We start from the raw sequence: 19,508 nt of genomic DNA on the forward strand, positions 1-19,508 counted from the left end.
GAAATTTCCAAAATAGGCAGATACATAAAGACAGGAAGTAGATCAGCAGTTGCCAGGGGATGAGAGCAGGGGGAGCTGGGAGTGACTACACAGGTATGAGGTTTCTTTTCAGGGTGATAGAAAGCTTCTGGAATTAAACAGTGGTAATGGTTGTACAATGTGAATATGCTAAAAATCACAAAACTGTATACTTTAAAATGATGATTTTATATGACGTGAGTTATATCTCAGTAAAAAATTACAAAAAAACCCTCATTAATGAACACAGCTGATATTTCTCTCTAGTCTTCTTCTTTCTTTCCTCAAAAAACAAAATAAGCTCTCCAGTCTTCTTCCGTCTTCCCTCAACAACCAAGATAAAATAAGAGTTCTATTGAAACTAATAAACTACTACTTCTTTAACAACAACACAACATTAAGTAGAAGAGCCAGGGAAACTCTCAATGATACTGACTGGTAACATCACAAAAAAAGTGAGTGGGGTGGGAACGAGGACTAAGAAAGCAAAGTCAAGATTAGACCACGGTAAGACCTGCAAATCCAGTGAGGGTAGGGTTCATGTGAACAGAGAACAGCTAGGGGACCAGGGCTCAGAGGTAAGGGTCTGGTGGCATTTCCTAATTCCAGTACTCAGTGACCATCTGCTGGATGACAGAATGAATGAATGAATGAACGATGCAGAACACATACTGTATAGTTGGTTGAGCTGCTTTGTTTGGACACAGCTGCCTGGTACTTGGCCATTCGATCCTTTATAGAGGTTTCTGAGAGGCGTGGAAGTTCCAGATTTCGCCTACTCTCATTTTTCTCCGAGTTGAATGTAGAAGATGACAATTGACCTAGAAGCATCCAAATAACATGTTTTATTTCTCAGATGGGATCTCACTCTGTCACCCTGGCTGAAGTGCAGTGGCATGATCATAGTTCACTGCAGCCTCGAACTCCTGGGCTCAAGATATCCTCCCATCTCAGCCTCCCAAAGTGCTGGAATTACAGGTGTAAACCATTGTGACTGGCCAATGTGTTTCATTAGAAGATAAAAGTGATTCAAATAATTTCAAAATTCTAAATTTTGGGTTATTGTTATCTAATGGCCAATTTCTTCCATTAAAAGCACGAAGAAGAAAATCAGGAATATAATTGTCATTTACAAAGTAATATTCACTCTTTCTTGGCATTAAAAGAACCTTACCATAATTGAGCATTGCATATTTTATTTAGTTTTTGAGACAGAGTCTCACTCTGTCACCCAGGCTAGAGAACAGGACAGTGGCAAGATCGTAGTTCACTGCAGCTTTGAAGTCTTGGGTTCAAAGGATCCAGCCATCTCAGTTTCCCAAGTAGCAGTGACTTCAAGCATGCACCACCACGGTGGGCTTTTTTTTTTTTCTGTAGAGATAGGTCTCACTATGTTTCCCAGGCTGGTCTCAAACTCCCGGGTTTAAGTGGTCCTCATGTCTCAGCCTCCCTAAGTGCTGAGATTACAGGTCTGAGCCACCACGCCAGGGCCTGTATTTTAAAATTCTGGCTTATTTAACATGAAAAAGAAGAGATCTCAATGCCTTTTAATTTGCATTTCTTTGATTACTAGGTAGCTGATGCTTTTCCTGTTTTTACTAATTTTTTCTTTTGTGAAGTGCCTGTAAGTCCCCTTTAAAACGTAATTCCACTCTCAAAGTGTTATGTTATCTCTGGTAATACAGGGTAACCAAACCTGATATGGGACACAGCCCATCTATTGAAGCCCTCAAATCCCAGATGACTAGAGCCAAAACTGATCGTAGCACTTTACTTATAGCTCCTCAAAATACTCTTTGGTTACCATAGGTTATCACTAACAAGGGTGGATTAAAAATAGAAAAAAAGAGGCTGGGCACAATGGCTCATGCCTGTAATCCCAGCACTTTGGGAGGCCGAGGCAGGCGGATCATGAGGTCAGAAGATGGAGACCATCCTGGCTAACACAGTGAAACCCTGTCTAGACTAAAAATACGGGTGCCTGTAGTCCCAGCTACTCGGGAGGCCGAGATAGGAGAATGGCGTGAACCCGGGAGGCAGAGTTTGCAGTGAGCCGAGATCGTGCCACTGCACTCCAGCCTGGGAGACAGAGTGAGACTCCATCTCAAAACAAAAAAAAAAGCTATTTAACAAGAGCAATGAGATTTGAGAATGGCTTGCATCTAATAGGCAGACTTTCCTTTAATTTGTGTCACTCTTCCTTTAAAAGCATTGGCTTCGAGTCCAAAAGATGTTGCTACTAGTGAGTACTTCCTATAGGACCTCATACACAAGGAACTCTCTGCTTACCTGGGCCTATTTCTAGGTCATCTAGAGAATAGCTGTTTTCAGAGACCTTCCTTCCACTTGCACTTCGGCTTTGGGCCCGGAGAATCTGGAAAACGAAACCCAGTGATAAGTTTTGCAGAAATGATGGGAAATCTTGATGCAAGGTTCAACTTGCAAACCTTCTTTATAAATACAATCCAGATTTGATTTTTTTTTTTTTTTTTTTTTGAGACGGAGTCTCACTCTGTCGCCCGGGCTAGTACAGTGGCGTGATCTCGGCTCACTGCAAGCTCCGCCTCCCGGGTTCACGCCATTCTCCTGCCTCAGCCTCCCAAGTAGCTGGGACCACAGGCGCCCGCCACCACGCCCGGTTATTTTTTTGTATTTTTAGTAGAGACGGGGTTTCACCGTATTAGCCAGGATAGTCTCAATCTCCTGACCTTGTGATCCACCTGCTTCGGCCTCCCAAAGTGCTGGGATTACAGGCATGAGCCACCGCGCCCGGCCCAGATTTGATTTTATATTTTTATATTTCATAGAATTTTAAACAAAATTACAAACGTCAAGCACTACATATTCACAGGTACCCAGGGAAAAATAAGTAACTCTATGTAGGTAATATTCTCTGTTAAAGATCACTTCCTAACCAGCAAGCTTTGTAACACTTATTGGAGGGGAATCCTCACATACCAGATGACAATGACATGCCTTCCAAATTGCCAAGTGCTGATGCAGAATCTGCTGTTTCCTTTCTCCATCTCACGTTATTTCTGCTATTGCTGCCTTGGTTCATGTCTTCATCATCTTTCCCCTAGACTATTGCATTATATCTCTTTAACTGGTTCTTCATTATCTTCCAATCCAGTCTCTATGATGCTGCCATTATCCCCAATAATACAAAGTAATTATCCAAAAATATAAATCTATTTTGCTCTCCTTTTCAAAATTCTTTCAGAATTCCCACTCACTCCTGAAATTAAATCCAAAGTGCTTAGTAAGTCACAGAAGTCCTGTTCTAGATCTGGTCCCCACCAAGTCAGCCTCCTTTGTCCTTCTGTTGCCTTGCAAATGCCTGTTCCTTCAAAGACTCAGTGTAAGCACTATGAAGTCTGAGCACCTTGCCAACATAAATTTAGGTAATCTTTCCTCTGTTCCCAAGGTACCTGGTCAAACTGTTGGGTGACTGTCCCTCTACTGCACTGTAAGCTCACTGAGGGCAGAGACCATGTCTTTCTCTGCATATATTTCCAAGACTTACAGAAAAGTGGATGACACAGATTTTTTTTTTTTTTTTTTGAGACACAGTCTCACTGTCACCCAGGCTGGAGTGTAGTGATGTGATCTTGGCTCACTGCAGCCTCCGTCTCTCAGGTTCAAGAGATTCTCCTGCCTCAGCCTCCTGAGTAGCTGGGATTACAGGCGCTTGCCACCACGCTTGGCTAATTTTTATATTTTTAGTAGAGACAGGATTTCACTATGTTGACCAGGCTGACCTCAGGTGATCTGCCCACCTCAGCCTCCCAAAGTGCTGTGATTATGAGCTTGAGCCACTGCGCTTGGTTGACACAGATTTTTTAAATAAAGTATTTTGTGATTCCATTAAATTACTACATTTATCTCTCTCATATCTAGGGTAGATCTTTCATGAAAGTTACAAATTATAATTTTTAAGACTGTAGAGTCAAAAATATTCCCAGACATAGTTCACAGGGAGTATGTCATGTTTATTCAGCTTATAATGAGTGCCTTACATCAGATCCTATCATTCAAATCTCAATTTATTTCCAGATAACTTGAGGTTAAAAAAGATATCTGAAATCCAGTATGACAGGAGATAAGAACAAAACACTTAGCACCCTTTTGAGTTTAACATTAGTAAATAGTCACTAAATCTTTAAGTTTAATGGACTAATCAACTTTACTATAAAGTTTGAGAAAGTGAGGCTGGGCATGGTGGCTCACGCCTGTAAACCCAACATTTTGGGAGGCCAAGGGGGGCAGATTGCTTGAGCTCAGGAATTTGAGACCAGCCTGGGCAACATGGTGAGACCCTGTCTCTACTAAAAATGCAAAAAAATTAGCCAGGCGTGGTGACATGCACCTGTGGTCCCAGCTACTTGGGAGGCTGAAGTGGGAGGATTGCTTGAACCAGGGTGGGCAGAGGTTGCAGGGAGCAGAGATCGCTCCACTGCACTCCAGCCTGAGCAAGAGTGAGACTCTGTCTCAAACAAAAAAGAAAGTGAACTATCACTTTTACATATTTTTTATACCCCCTCCTTGGAGAGAGAAAACATGCCACATCAGAAATCAGAGCCAAGGATTTGTCTGTTTATACCACACCAATAAGAATAGTTTCTTTCAAATTCAGTATATATTTAATATCTCTCCCAAGGCCAGGCAAAGTGGCTCAAGCTTGTAATCCTAGCACTTTGGGAGGCTGAGGCAGGTGGATCACTTGAGCCCAGGAGTTTGAGACCAACTTGGGCAACATGGCAAAACCTCGTCTCTACAAAAAAAATACAAAAGTTAGGCCAGGCACGGTGGCTCTTACCTGTAATCCCAGCACTTTGGGAGGCTGAGGCAGAAGGACCACGAGGTCAGGAGTTCAAGACCAGCCTGACAAACATGGTGAAACCCCATCTCTACTAAAAATACAAAAAAATTAGCTGGGCGTAGTGGCCCACACCTGTAATCCCAGCTACTCAGGAGGCTGAGGCAGGAGAATCGCTTGAACCCAGGAGGCAGAGGTTGCAGTGAGCCAAGATCAGGCCACTGCACTCCAGCCTGGATGACAGAGCAAGACTCAAAAAAAAAAAAAAAAAAAAAAAAGTTAGCTGGGCGTTATGGCACGTGCCTGTAGTCCCAGCTACTCAGAAGGCTGCAGTGGGAAAATTGCTTGAGCCTGGGAGGCGGATGTTGCAGTGAGTCAAGATCATGCCACTGCACTCCAGCCTGGGCAACAGAGTGTGTGTGTGTATAATTTGTCTCCTGGCTGGGTGTGGTGGTTCATGCCTGTAATCCCGGCACTTTGGGAGGCTGAGCCAGGAGGGTCCTTTGAGCCTAGGAGTTCAAGACTAACCTGGGCAACATAGGAAGACCCCATCTCTACAAAAAAGAATACAGTGAGCTGTGACCACACCACTGCATTCCAGCCTGGGTGACGAGTAAGACCCTGTCTCAAAAAGTAATAATAATAATTTATATCCAGTCAGCTTTGCAATTTACATTATTGATTTAAGTCTATTTTTTCTTTTTTTTTTTTTTTTTTGAGACGGAGTCTCGCTCTGTCGCCCAGGCTGGAGTGCAGTGGCCGGATCTCAGCTCACTGCAAACTCCACCTCTCGGGTTTACGCCATTCTCCTGCCTCAGCCTCCCGAGTAGCTGGGACTACAGGCACCCGATGCCTTGCCCGGCTAATTTTTTGTATTTTTTAGTAGAGACGAGGTTTCACCGGGTTAGCCAGGATGGTCTCGATCTCTTGACCTTGTGATCCGCCCGTCTCGGCCTCCCAAAGTGCTGGGATTACAGGCTTGAGCCACCGCGCCCGGCCTATATTTTTTATTTCTTTTATTTCTTTTATTTTTTTATTTTTTTTTATTTTTATTTATTTATTTTTTTTGAGACGGAGTCTTGCTCTGTAGCCCGGGCTGGAGTGCAGTGGCCGGATCTCAGCTCACTGCAAGCTCCGCCTCCCGGGTTTAGGCCATTCTCCTGCCTCAGCCTCCGGAGTAGCTGGGACTACAGGCGCCCGCCACCTCGCCCGGCTAGTTTTTTTTTTGTATTTTTAGTAGAGACGGGGTTTCACGGTGTTAGCCAGGATGGTCTCGATCTCCTGACCTCGTGATCCGCCCGTCTCGGCCTCCCAAAGTGCTGGGATTACAGGCTTGAGCCACCGCGCCCGGCCTTCTTTTATTTTTTTAAAGTAGAGACAGGGTCTCATCATGTTGCCCAGGCTGCTCTCAAATTCCTAGGCTCCAGGGATCTTGCCTTGGCCTCCCAAGGTGCTGGGATTACAGGTGTGTGCCACTGCATCTGGCCTGATTGGGCCTATTTTTAATAAAAACTAAAACAAGCTGGAACAACACTATCCGTGCTACATCACACACAGGTCAGGCATACTTTCATCAATTACTAAACATCCATATAACTCACACAGCTCAACATATTCTTGCTCCAGGAGCAGCCTCTATCTGAAAATGAAGTGGCTAGGCCCAGTGGCTCACCTGTAATCCCAGCACTTTGGGAGGCCGAGACGGGCAGATCTCTTGAGGTCAAGAGTTCAAGGCCAGCCTGGCCAACATGGTGAAACCCTGTCTCTACTAAATGTACAAAAATTAGCCAGGGTGGTGGTGCATGCCTGTAATCTCAGCTACTCAGGAGGCTGAGGCACAAGAATCATTTGAACTTAGGAGATGGAGGTTGCAGTGAGCAGAAATTGTGCCATTACTCTCCAGGCTGGGTGACAGAGCGAGACTCCATCTCAAAAAAAAAAAAAAAAGAAAAAAGAAAAAAAGAAAAGAAAAGATAATGAAGATCTTGGTCAAGAGGAAAAGATGTCTGGCAGGATACCCTCAATCCACTTTTTTTTTTTTTTTTTTTTTTTGAGACAGAGTCTCTCTCTGTAGCCCAGGCTGGAGTGCAGTGGCACAATCTCGGCTCACTGCGAGTTCCGTCTCCCGGGTTCACGCCATTCTCCTGCCTCAGCCTCCCGAGTAGCTGGGACTACAGGCGCCCGTCACCTCGCCTGGCTAAGTTTTTGTATTTTTAGTAGAGACGGGGTTTCACCATGTTAGCCAGGATGGTCTCAATCTCCTGACCTCATGATCCATCCATACTGGCCTCCCAAAGTGCTGGGATTACAGGTGTGAGCCACCGCGCCCAGCCCTCCCTCAATCCACATTTTTAATTTTTATTTATTTTTTTTGAGACAGTCTTACTCTGTCACTCAGGCTGGAATACAGTGGTGTGATCTCGGCTCACTGCAACCCCCACCTCCTAAACTCACACAATTCTCGTGTCTCAGCCTCCCGAGTAGCTGGGATTACAGACGTCTGCCACCACACCTAATTATTTGGGTTTTTGGTAGAGATGGGGTTTCACTATGTTGGTCAAACTGGTCTAAAACTCCTGACCTCAAATGATCTGCCTGCCTTGGCCTCCCAAAGTGCTGGGATGACAGGTGTGAGCCACCACGCCTGGCCCACATTTTTAATTTTATTTTCAACATACTTCTTACTTGCTGATCATTTAAATAAAGAAAATTCCACATATTTATTCCAAATGCTGCTGCACTGGAAGATAACCACTACAAAAATTAGAAAGTTCAGAACTCAAAATGGGAGAAAGGCTGCTGATAAACTTCTTTTGAAAAACCAAAAGAGGCCGGGCGCAGTGGCTCACACCTGTAATCCTAGCACTTTGGGAGGCCTAGGCAGGTGGATCGCTTGAGGTCAGGAGTTTGAGACCAGCCTGGCCCACATAGTAAAACCCCATCTCTACTAAAAATACAAAAATTAGCTGAGAGTGGTAGCACGTGCCTGTAATCCTAGCTACAGGGGAGGCTGAGGCAAGAGAATCGCTTGAACCCAGGAGGTGGAGGTTGCAGTGGACCAAGATCATGCCACTGTACTCCAGCCTGGGCAACAGAGCAAGACTCCATTTCAAAAAGAAAAAAAGAAAAGAAAAACCGAAAGGAAACGGGTTCTGCATTCTTAATACAGATATTTGCTTTCTGTCAAAGGTAAAGTTCAAGTACAATTCCAAGAATATGTGTTACATGTTACAACCTGCAGAGAGCTCAGTTTTCTGTCTAGTTGGAGCTACACATCCTTCTCTGTCTTGTGTGAAGTCCCTGCACTGCTGTTATTGGGAGCACAATCATTTAGAACCAGAGCATATACCTTGCCAGGGCAGAGGCTTTCTTTGGTTTTAAATGCATAAAATTTCCCATCTTTGCTAGCTTTTAATTTAAACTGCTAGATTAAATAAAATAAGGCCCCCTTACCTTTTTTTCGAAGCCTTTTGCTCCATAGGGGTATCAAAACTCTGTATTAATTTCTTTCAAGTACTAAAAAAGTAAATGTACAAAGTCACTTGGTCTCAGAGAAAAATAGGAAGAGAATTGTCTCTGAAAATCCCTCATACAGACTGTGGCTCTGAGGAGAAATACAGCTGTGAGGTAAGATGGGTTTTCATGATATTGCAGGTGAAGCACAGCATTACTTTCAATATATTTCACCTCCAAACCACTCGAACATTAAGAATAACAAGGCTGGGCCGGGCATGGTGGCTCATGCCTGTAATCCTAGCACTCTGGGAGGCCGAGGCAGGTGGATTACCTGAGGTCAGGAGTTCAAGACCAACCTGGTCAACCTGGTGAAACCCCATCTCTACTAAAAATACAAAAAATTAGCCAGGCGTGGTGGTGGACGCCTGTAATCCCAGCTACTTGGGAGGCTGAGGTAGGAGAATCGCTTGGACCTGGGAGGAAGAGGCTGCAGTGAGCCGAGATTGTGTCATTGCACTCAAGCCTGGGCAACAAGAGTGAAACTCTGTCTCAAAAAAAAAAAAAGAATAACAAGGCTGGGCGTGGTAGCTCACGCCTATAATCCCAGCACTTTGGGAGGCAGAGGCAGGAGGGTTGCTTGAGGCCAGGAGTTTGAGACCAGCCTGGGCAACATGGTAAGACCCTGTCCCTGCTTTAAAAAAAAAAAAATTAGCCAGGCATAGTGGTGATGCCTGTAGTCCCAGCTACTCTGGAGGCTGGGATGATTGGTTGAGTCCAGGAAGTCAAGGCTGTAGTGACCTATGATTGTGCCACGGCACTCCAGCCTGGACGATATAACAAGGCCCTGTCTCAAAAGCAAGCAAGCAAACAAACAAACAAAAAATGATCTCAAATGCATTTAAGATGAGTTTTATGATCCACATTTTCCAAGTGGTAATCTGAGGTACAGGAAGAAGGAGGGGTTTCCTCCACTATTTCTCAAGGAAGTAAAGGAACACAAAACGCGCGCGCACGCACACACACATGCACACACACACACACACGCACACACACACAAATTCTGATACCAAAATACTGTTCTGTAACAGACTTTTATCACATTTTAGCTCTTTTTACTCAGACACTTGAGGGAGTCTTAATCATTCTAATATCAAGGAAAGAGAATAGATAAGACACTTTTAAGACTTTCTGGAATTTCCTGAGGCCTAGCCTCACCCCACCCTGAAGTCCTCCTTCCTGTCAGCTGACAATAACTCCTGTTAGTATGAATATCCCTTAAATATTCTCTGTGAATCCATAAATCAAATGCACCAAGATGTACTACTAAGAGAATAAAAGTTTGGGGCTTTTAGACAATAATCTGTAGAATTTTTTCTGTATTTTTTAAAAAAGAAATTAAGTTAGGTTCTAAATAAGTAACAAAGCAGGATTTCCTGTCTTTTCTACACCTGTTTTCAGAAAAAATTATCTTTAAAAGCTGATTCTCAACACTTTAATTTACTGAGAGTCCCCTACCTCAGCCACTTCCTTCAACCTTTCAACTTCAGCTTCCTTTGGAGGCTGTCATCTCACCAAAGTCAAGGGCAGAGGAAGGTTGGCTTTTAGGCAAAAATGGAACTTTGCTGAACTATGCATGGGGATCAGGGAATAGATAAAACATAGTCTTGATTCCTTAAAGTACTGAGAGAAAAATTTCTTTCTTCAGGGACTCTCTTAGAGAGTTAATGTAAGTAAAATAATACACATAAAAAGAGCTTTTATCTCCAGATGGTAGGATTTCTCTACATTTTTTGTATTCCCAAGCATTCTACAAATACTATGTTAGTCTTACAATTAGGGAAAGAAAAAAAAAAGGAAGGATAACAAGTCATGTCTATTTAAGTAGACAAAAATGGTAAAACCAAATGCTAATAACGCTTTGGGGAATGTGTCCTTATATTGTACTAGTGGTGTTATAATCTTGAGAACAAGCTGAAAACATATAAGAATAAACAATAAATCATACCTTTTGATGTAAGAACAATGTTTAATGAATTATATTCAATTTTTTTTATTTTAATTTTTTGAGACAAAGTCTCACTCTGTCGCCCAGGATGGAATGCAGTGGTGTGATCTCAGTTCACTGCAACCTCTGCCTCCCAGGTTCAAGCAATTCTCTTGCCTCAGCCTCCTGAGTAGCTGGGATTTCAGATGCATGTCACCACGCCAGGCTAATTTTTGTATTTTTAGTAGAGATGGGTTTTTGCCATGTTGGCCAGGCTGGTCTCGAACTCCTGACCTCAAGTGTTGGGATTACAAGTATGCCTTGTGCCTTGGCTCCCGAAGTGCTGGGATTACAAGTGTGAGCCACCACCCAGGCCCCAAACTCTTCTAACTCTACAGCTTTCATTCATATCTCTTGCATTCCAATGTATTTCTTCTGTTCACTGTCCTGATGCTTTTCAATTAGTTAAGCATAAAATGTGGGAAGACAGAGTTAATTAAAGTCTTTGAGAACATAGCTGTTTTCAATTTTTCCCAGTTTCCTTAGATTTCAAATATATGTAGGGCCCATTGTTTCTATCCAATAAATAGTTATTATAATATCCATGAAGATAGTGTTAAATGGTAGAAGGGGTACTACCCAATTTCAATCCTGTTCTGATATTAATTAGCCACATGCCATGGGGCCTATCAATTAACTTCTCTGACCTCATCTGATTGCATCTATAAAATTGGGATTGTAAAGTTCTAACTGACTGAGGGCAGTGAGCTGGATTAAATAACTTCTTAAACTCTCTTAAGGTTCTAGGATCTATATGTCAACAATTTTGACAGTGATTTCTCACTCATTGAAGCTCATTGATGAGTTGGAATGAGTTAGAAGGCTAGAGGAAATGACTCTTAAATATATTCATTCTGGTAGAGAATAAGTGAGAAATAGGCTTTAATCAATTTTCATTATTTGGAAGGCAGTTATGCTTACAACTATACCACCAATGCCACCTTCCTTTTATTAAATAAATACTATGAACTAAGTTATTGACCACTAGGGTATAAAAACATTCTTACTTTTCTTTTTTTTTTTTTTTTTGAGACGGAGTCTCGCTCTGTCGCCCAGGCTGGAGTCCAGTGGCCGGATCTCAGCTCACTGCAAGCTCCGCCTCCCAGGTTTACGCCATTCTCCTGCCTCAGCCTCCCAAGTAGCTGGGACTACAGGCGCCCGCCACCTCGCCCAGCTAGTTTTTTGTATTTTTTAGTAGAGATGGGGTTTCACCGTGTTAGCCAGGATGGTCTCGATCTCCTGACCTTGTGATCCGCCCGTCTCGGCCTCCCAAAGTGCTGGGATTACAGGCTTGAGCCACCGACATTCTTACTTTTCTTTTTGAATTTATAAAAATAAGTTATTTTTTATTTTTGCCTTATCTAGTAGCAAACATAAAACTATCCTGCCTTAAAAAGCCAACATTGTTCTTTCTCCTATTTTTATCTTGGATCACAAGTTCATATACAGTCAAGCAAGTGCCCCAAAGAAAAACCCCAGAATTGAAAACAGGTGTATTCCCTTCAGAAAAATCAAAGCTAGAATATTTAGCTATTAAAGTGTTTCCCCCGAGACTGAGATCAAGTGACTTCACTGCAGTGGCTCAAGAGTGGCTGACTCCCTCCTTCCAAATCAGCCCATCATAGAACCCCTATTGCTAAACAGCAAAAGCCAGAGGCTTAGATGGGATCCCTCATAACTGGAGAATTTAAAGTGTTCAGAACTTTAAGCCTGGCCTATGACGTAAAATCTTTTTTTTTTTTTTGTAAGTACAATTGCGATTTTATTTTTCTCCAGAGGCTAGTTTTTCTTCAGTCCTTAAGAACTCTGCTCCTTATTTGGGCTTCGGTGGCGGTCATGGGGCAGCACCCACAGGTCTACATTGGTCCTTGCGGGGGCTTCATGACCTTGATTCCTGACTACTGTGCTGTGAATAGCACAACTCACACAGTAATGCAGCTTCACATCTAGCCTGGGAAGTACACAGGTGTCCAGGACGCTCACTTCAGAAATATCGCTGACTGTTGTAGCCTCTACGTTTCAAATGATAAATTTCTTAATAGTCTTGCCATTGGGCACACAATGGGCACAGTTCATGCAGCAAACAGGCTGCAGTGAATAGCATACACCTGGTTGCGGCCCTCTTTGGCATGACGACTGTTTCTTCTTTTCTTTGTCATCTTGGAGGTGCAGGCCCAAGAAAGATGAAGTAATGAAGTAAAAATCTTAATTTGAGGGTGACTAAATGAGTGCTTCAAGACTATTTAACCCAAATCCACATTCTGCAAGACAGTTCAAGAAAAAAGGCAAAGTAGCCATCTACCTCAAGGCTATGGGCTCCACAATACTTAGCACAGTTGTCCCCAAGTGTAAACACTTTCCATAGCGTGCTTCTTCCCTGTCTCCCAGGTTAGGCACAATGATGCCAAGGCGCCTGTCATTGACACTCTCATCCTTTAAGAATTTCAGGCTAGGTGTGGTGGCTCACGCCTGTAATCTCACCAGCTTGGGAGGCCAAGGCAGGAGGATCACTTGAGCCCAGGAGTTTAAAACACTCTGGGCAACACAGTGAAACCCTGTCTCCATAAAAAATTTTTAAAATTAGCTGAGAGTGGTGGTACACACCTGTGGCCCCAGCTATTTGGGAGGCTGAGGCAGGGGAGTCAAGGCTGCAGTGAGCCATAACTGTACCACTGCAATCCTCCAACCTCGGCAGGAGTTAAGACCTATCTCCATAAAAAAAAAAAAAAAAAAAGCATTTCAAACAATAACAGCAGTTTAATTCTTCCTTTGGCACCTAGGTAAAACTGGTCTTTCTCTATAAACTCTACTATGTTCTGGTCTCCTTTCAAAAGCATAAACACACTGAAATTAAAACATGAAATATTAGGGGCCGGGCGCGGTGGCTCACGCCTGTAATCCCAGCACTTTGGGAGGCCGAGACGGGCGGATCACGAGGTCAGGAGATCGAGACCATCCTGGCTAATAACATTGTGAAACCCTGTCTCTACTAAAAAAATACAAAAAACTAGCCGGACAAGGTGGCGGGCGCCTGTAGTCCCAGCTACTCGGGAGGCTGAGGCAGGAGAATGGCGTGAACCCGGGAGGCAGAGCTTGCAGTGAGCTGAGATCTGGCCACTGCACTCCAGCCTGGGTGACAGAGCGAGACTCCGTCTCAAAAAAAAAAAAAAAAAAAAAAAAAATGAAATATTAAGAATAAAAGATTCAAAAAGTAGCAATTGGGGGATGAGTATTCCAAGGTTTGAGTATAAGATTGGCTATGAGACTATACAGATAGGTTGAGCTCAGACTATAGATTACCTGACAGAACTGTTAAAAATAATCTAGACTGAGGCTGGGCATGGTGGTTCATGCCTGTAATCCCAGCACTTTGGGAGGCCAAGGCAGGCAGATCACCTGAGGTCAGGAGTTCGAGACCAGCCTGACCAATATGATGAAACTCCGTCTCTATTAAACATATAAAAATTAGCTGGGGCCGGGCGTGGTGGCTCAAGCCTGTAATCCCAGCACTTTGGGAGGCCGAAAAGGGTGGATCACGAGGTCAGGAGATCAAGACCATCCTGGCTAACACGATGAAACCCCGTCTCTACTAAAAAATACAAAAAACTAGCCAGGCGAGGTGGCGGGCGCCTGTAGTCCCAGCTACACGGGAGGCTGAGGCAGGAGAATGGTGTGAACCTGGGAGGCGGAGCTTGCAGTGAGCTGAGATCCGGCCACTGCACTCCAGCCTGGGCCACAGAGCAAGACTCCATCTCAAAAAAAAAAAAAAAATTAGCTGGGCGTGGTGGCGGGTGCCTGTAATCCCAGCTATTTGGGAGGCTGAAGCAGGAGAATTACTTGAACTTGGGAGGTGGAGGTTGCAGTGAGCCGAGATCATGCCAGTGCACTCCAGGCTGAGTAACAGAGAGAGACTCTGTCTCAAAAATAAATAAATAAATACATAAATAAATAAATAAATAAATAAAATCTAGACTGCTTTCAGTATGGACAATGATGCTTATTTAGAAACAGCAATAAAACCAAGGGTGGCTGTGTTTTCCACTCCCTTAGCAGTCCATTAAGTGACAAATGAGGAAATTAAAAATGGCACAAAAAAAGCAATGACACCTAGAAGCCCAGGTGAATCTTATGTCTCTTCCATCTTCTTCTTCTTGTTTTAAGGGACAGGGATCTTACTGTGTTGCCCAGGCTGAAGTGCAGCGGTGATCATGGCTCACTGCAACCTCACACTCTCATGCTCAAGCAATCTTCTGCCTCAGTCTCCTAAGTAGCTGGGACTATCAGTGCATACCACCACATCCGGCTAATTTTAAATTTTTAGTAGAGACGAGATCTGGCCATATTGCCAAGGCTGGTCTCAAATTCCTTGGCACAAGCAATCCTCCTGCCTTGGGCCTCCCTAAATTCTGGGATTACAGATGTAAGCCACTGTGCCCAGCCTCTTCCATCTTCCTATAGCTTTAGCAATCAATCTGGTTGCCCAGTGCTATCAGCCATCTACTAGGATCTCTATTTTTATTTTTATATATTTTTTGAGACAGAGTCTCACTCTGTTGCCCAGGCTGGAGTGCACTGGCATGATCTTGGCTCAATACATCCTCCACCTCCCAGGTTCAAGTCATTCTCCTGCCTCAGCCTCCCAAGTAGCTGGGACTACCGGCACATGCCACCACGTCCGGCTAACTTTTGTATCTTCAGTGGAGACGGGATTTCACCATGTTGGCCAGGCTGGTCTCGAACTCCTGGACACAAGTGATCCCCCAACCTCTGCCTCCCAAAATGCTGGGATTACAGGCATGAGCCACCAGGCCTGGCCTAATAGGATCTTATATGGAAAGTTTTTCTCCTCTCCAAGCAGGCTTAGAAAGAGAGGCTTGTTCTGACCCATATCTCACTAGATATTCATGAGAAAAAGTGTCTCACCATATCCTTACACATAATCAGCATTTTTGTCTGCTACAGTCCCAGTCATTTCCTACCTTTGGCCAGTTTCAACATGCAGCAGCCTTTTGCACTGAATCTACATTGTGTGTACTGGCATGACATCAGCTGTCCTGTTCCTAGCAGGGTCTGGGAGGAGGAGACTTACAATGGTGCTTTGAGTCACAACAAAGCCCCTTCCTCTCTATTTAGGATTTCTGACATTTTTTCCTTCCACTTAAAATTCTTCTTCTATTTAAATTTAAAAAAAAATTAAATTAAAACCATAAAGGGGAAAGGAGGATTTGGCAGGACTAAAGGTCTAAAAACTTGAGAGGGAAGAGAGTTAAGAAAAGTTATAAAACTGCTTTGTGGTTACATCTCTTGCCAACTGGTTTCACTGTTAAAGTAGAGCTAAAGCTTATGCACGGAAAAGTGTTCTAGCTTTACAAATCGTCAAAAACTCGTACAACTTCAAACATGACCCCCAAACATTCAAGAACTTTCATAATTCTAAGCAGAAAAGAACTGACATTGCAAGTTATGGGAAGGGATTGACAATATCACACCTAACATAACTGAAGACTACGGGATGAGTTATTTTTTATCTCAGAAAGAATGCTTCATATTATTATATTACTTTCCAAACATAGGGATTTGGGCCAAATATTTCGCTTAAAAAAATCCAGCTTTCCCATCTAGGTGGAATCTAGAGTAGGGATGGCTTTGCTCCCCATCAGGTCTGTTTATTTCATTATAACGACTGTTGTAACGAACCATCCCCATGTACAAAGCCAGATATATAGGAAAGTATGAGAAAACTGGAAAAATTTACCAGCTTCGTGGCCTCTGGATTGTGTTATAAATCACCAGCATATGTAACTCATTTTCTAGTTAAGTAATTCCCTCTGGGGACGAGGTCTGCAATCCACATGAAGGATCAAATTTCATTAGCAGTTGTAGGAAAACGCAACCCCGTGTATTTGCAAGTCAAAACTCCCGAAAGCTATAGCTAGTCTGGCTATCTTCATTGATTTTGCCTGAGAGAGGATTTTAGCTGATAGAAAACATTTGTTGGAAGGCACAGATGAGGAAGTTGAGAAGAAGAGAAGGGATTCAGCTAGCAGAGACAAGTAAGCCTCAGTCTTAATGTTAAACTCTGGCCTTAACACTCAGTCTGCAGCTGTGTCCAAGCAGAGAGCTATTCGGCAGTAATTCCACCCCCAGAGCTACAAATGATAAAGAACGCAGGAAGACAATTTAAAAGGGCAAGTGTACAAAAACACATAATCCAATCAGTATTAAACGCTCTTCATTTCTAGATACCAATTTGAATCCCAGTGTGAACTTAATTTAACATGAAATTGGGTCAGAGATTCACAAATCTTAGCATCTATGTAAATAATTCATTTGAGATGTATTAACTTATCTAACTGGAATCAAAAGACATACTGACCACATATTCGCCTCTACTCAAAATGGCTAGATTGGAAAAACAGCTTTGTTTAGTACTTGAATTGGCTTTCTCAAGTTTCAAACCCGCCCAATTCTTACCTTCGTTTGAGTTGGTTCACCTTTCTCAAACATCATCTTAAGCCTGTTCAGCGGAATATTATATTTCTCTATTTTGCCTGAAGCTTCTGTGTTTTCACTGATTTCTGATTTTTCTACTTCATGCCTGGATTCTCCTAGACAATTTTCCATTTTTTTACTTTCTGTTGAGTGGTCTTTAAGATCCTCACTGTCCTTGATGTGGGGATATCGACCCTGAACGAGGGCTTCAGGAGGTGACCTGAATCTAGATCTGGGGTGGATTTGTTCCTCTTGGTCAGCTTCGGCTCCAGAAACAGCGTGGCTTGTCACTTCAGCAGGAGGATGGTCCGCTCTGTGCCTAATCTCAGTGCTGCTGTTCCGTAGAGAGTCTGTGTGAGACTCTGCTCCCAGCCCTGGGTTCTCCCACTTCTTCTTTAACACAGTCAGGGTCCCCCTTCTAAAGTGCTGGGGGAGATTTTCGGTGTTCTAGAAGAACAAGAAGTAGGTGCCAGTTATAACTTGCCTGTTGAAACATTCAAACATGTTGTTCTTTGTAAAATGAAAGTTAAAACTCCAAGCTGCTCCTGGTCCACTGCTGTTTCAGACAGCTGTGAACAGTTACAGCCCTGCCACATGGAGAAAGCATCCACCCGGGAGAGGGAGAGGGAGAGGGAGAGGGAGAGGGAGAGGGAGAGGGAGAGGGAGAGGGGAAGAGAGAAAAAGTCAGGAGCTGAAGCAGGAAGTGATAAAACAGGATGGCCTTATAAGGACAAAATGAGAAGAAAGGCAAGCCCAGCTCTAATGATAGTTATATGAGAGACAAGAGATTTTTACCCAAAGATTAATGGGGAAAAAAACAGGAAAGAAAAAGCAAAATACAAGTGCTTGAAATGCTGTAACTACACATTAGCAAAGTTCATCATTACCTGCCATAAAATAACATGGTAAATTCTGCTGGTTTTTTCTTTTAAATAAGACAAAAATATAGGATAGCTGGAACTATACAATACCATCAATTATGGATAGTGGCAGCAAGGATTGAAACTATTTGTAGAACCCTGCAGAAGTCCCCAGAGTTTTCCAAGTATTTGCATAAATATTTAGTTATATCTGACATAATTTACATGCATATGAACAGTCAAATTTTATTTTTACATAAGAATTTAATCTTTTTTTTTTTCCCCTGCTCTTCTCTACAAGTTTATCTGTGTATAAATTCTCAGTTATCGGGGCTGGGCACGGTGGCTCACGCCTGTAATCCCAACACTTTGGGAGGCCAAGGCGGGCGGATCACGAGGTCAGGAGTTTGAGACCAGCCTGACCAACATGGTGAAATCCCCGTCTCTAAAAAAAATACAAAAAACTGGGTGCAGGGGTGTGCGCCTGTAGTCCCAGTTACTCGGTAGGCTGAGGCGAGAGAATCGCTTGAATCTGGGAAGTGGAGGTTGCAGTGAGCTAAGGCTGTGCCACTACACTCCAGCCTGGGTGACAGAGGGAGACTCCATCCCCCAACCAAAAAAAAAACCAAAAACACAAAAACTCAGTTATCAAGAAATTCACTGTTTTACAGATCCTTTGGTTGTAAAATATGCAGGCTTCAAATGCGAATACCATCACCAATCACTCAGATGATCAAAGGACACATATTTACATATCTAAGAGAGTTCACTTTCACCAGGGCCAAACATGGAATTAATTATACATATAAACAGACTGAAAACAACCTGGAAATTGTCACTGTTGTTCCACAATAGAGGAAACACGCTTGTCGAAAATTAAATGTCCCGGCTGGGCGCAGTGGCTCACGCCTGTAATCCCAGCACTTTGGGAGGCCGAGGCGGGTGGATCACCTGAGGTCAGGAGTTCGAGACCAGCCTGGCCAACATGGCGAAACCGCGTCTCTACTAAAAATACAAAAATTAGCCGGGCGTGGTGGCAAGCGCCTGTAGTCCCAGCTACTCGGGAGGCTGAGGCAGGAGAATCACTTGAACCCGGGAGGCAGAGGTTGCAGTGAGCCCAAATTGCTCCACTGCACTCCAGCCTGGGTGACAGAGCGAGACTCTATCTCAAAAAAAAAAGAAAAAAAAAAAAAAGAAAATTAAATGTCCCGTACTTTTAAAGGACTGTACTCCTAAGTAAATTGAACAGCACCACCTTCCCAACAAACTGCAAACTCCAATACCTTCTCTCCTGTAGTCTGTTACTCACCGGTCTTTCAACTAAGAAAGAAAGGACAAACAACCTAGGAATTAAACAGGATTAGCAGCTATTTTGGGAATTAAGTCTCTCACCCTATTACTCTTCTGAATATACCCTGAGAACCACTTCATCAAGTAGCAACAAGCCTTGAAAAAAAAATTGTAGAACAACTGCTTGATTCTAGTGTTTACATTTTAGCTTACAAAAATGATCCATTGGGGGAACAATGTATGGATCAGAGATATAAGAAGCTCAAAAAGTTTTCTTGCTGGAAAAGAGACAATTACAAAACAGCTCCAGAAGCTGGTTCTACCCTAACTGCCAGCAGCACTCTTGGCTCTGTAAGGTCTCGTGCCACACAATGGATGAGTCATCTAGGTCTCTGACTTCACCTGCCCTTACTGTAACCACACAGGAGCCCTGACAATCAAAGTGGCACTTTGCCTTGGTAACTGGACACTGTTTTTTCTCAGATATATATCATGTGATCAAAGTATACTTATGACATGAAAAGATGCT

At 43.2% G+C, this 19,508-nt stretch overlaps 1 protein-coding gene across 7 annotated transcripts in view; it reads right to left on the reverse strand.

Moving 5' to 3' along the window:
• LIMA1 (LIM domain and actin binding 1) overlaps positions 1-19,508 on the reverse strand; it is a 106,078-nt gene that overhangs the window by 28,873 nt on the left and 57,697 nt on the right. For 6 of the 7 annotated variants that reach the window (XR_012420242.1, XR_012420241.1, XM_074006819.1 and 3 more), the window contains 3 exons: positions 16,812-17,276; positions 2,308-2,392; positions 691-839 (listed from right to left, as the gene is read on the reverse strand). Coding sequence is in view for 5 of the 7 variants with exons in the window: in XM_074006819.1 (XP_073862920.1) it covers positions 691-839; positions 2,308-2,392; positions 16,812-17,276 (699 nt within the window). In the remaining 2 variants the exon portion in view is untranslated. Of the gene's footprint in view, positions 1-690; positions 840-2,307; positions 2,393-16,811; positions 17,277-17,313; positions 17,468-19,508 lie in introns of those variants that run through there. The other variant, XM_045365218.2, reaches the window with a different exon arrangement.

This window comes from Macaca fascicularis, chromosome 11, assembly GCF_037993035.2.
Source record: "Macaca fascicularis isolate 582-1 chromosome 11, T2T-MFA8v1.1".
Taxonomy (NCBI): domain Eukaryota; kingdom Metazoa; phylum Chordata; class Mammalia; order Primates; family Cercopithecidae; genus Macaca; species Macaca fascicularis.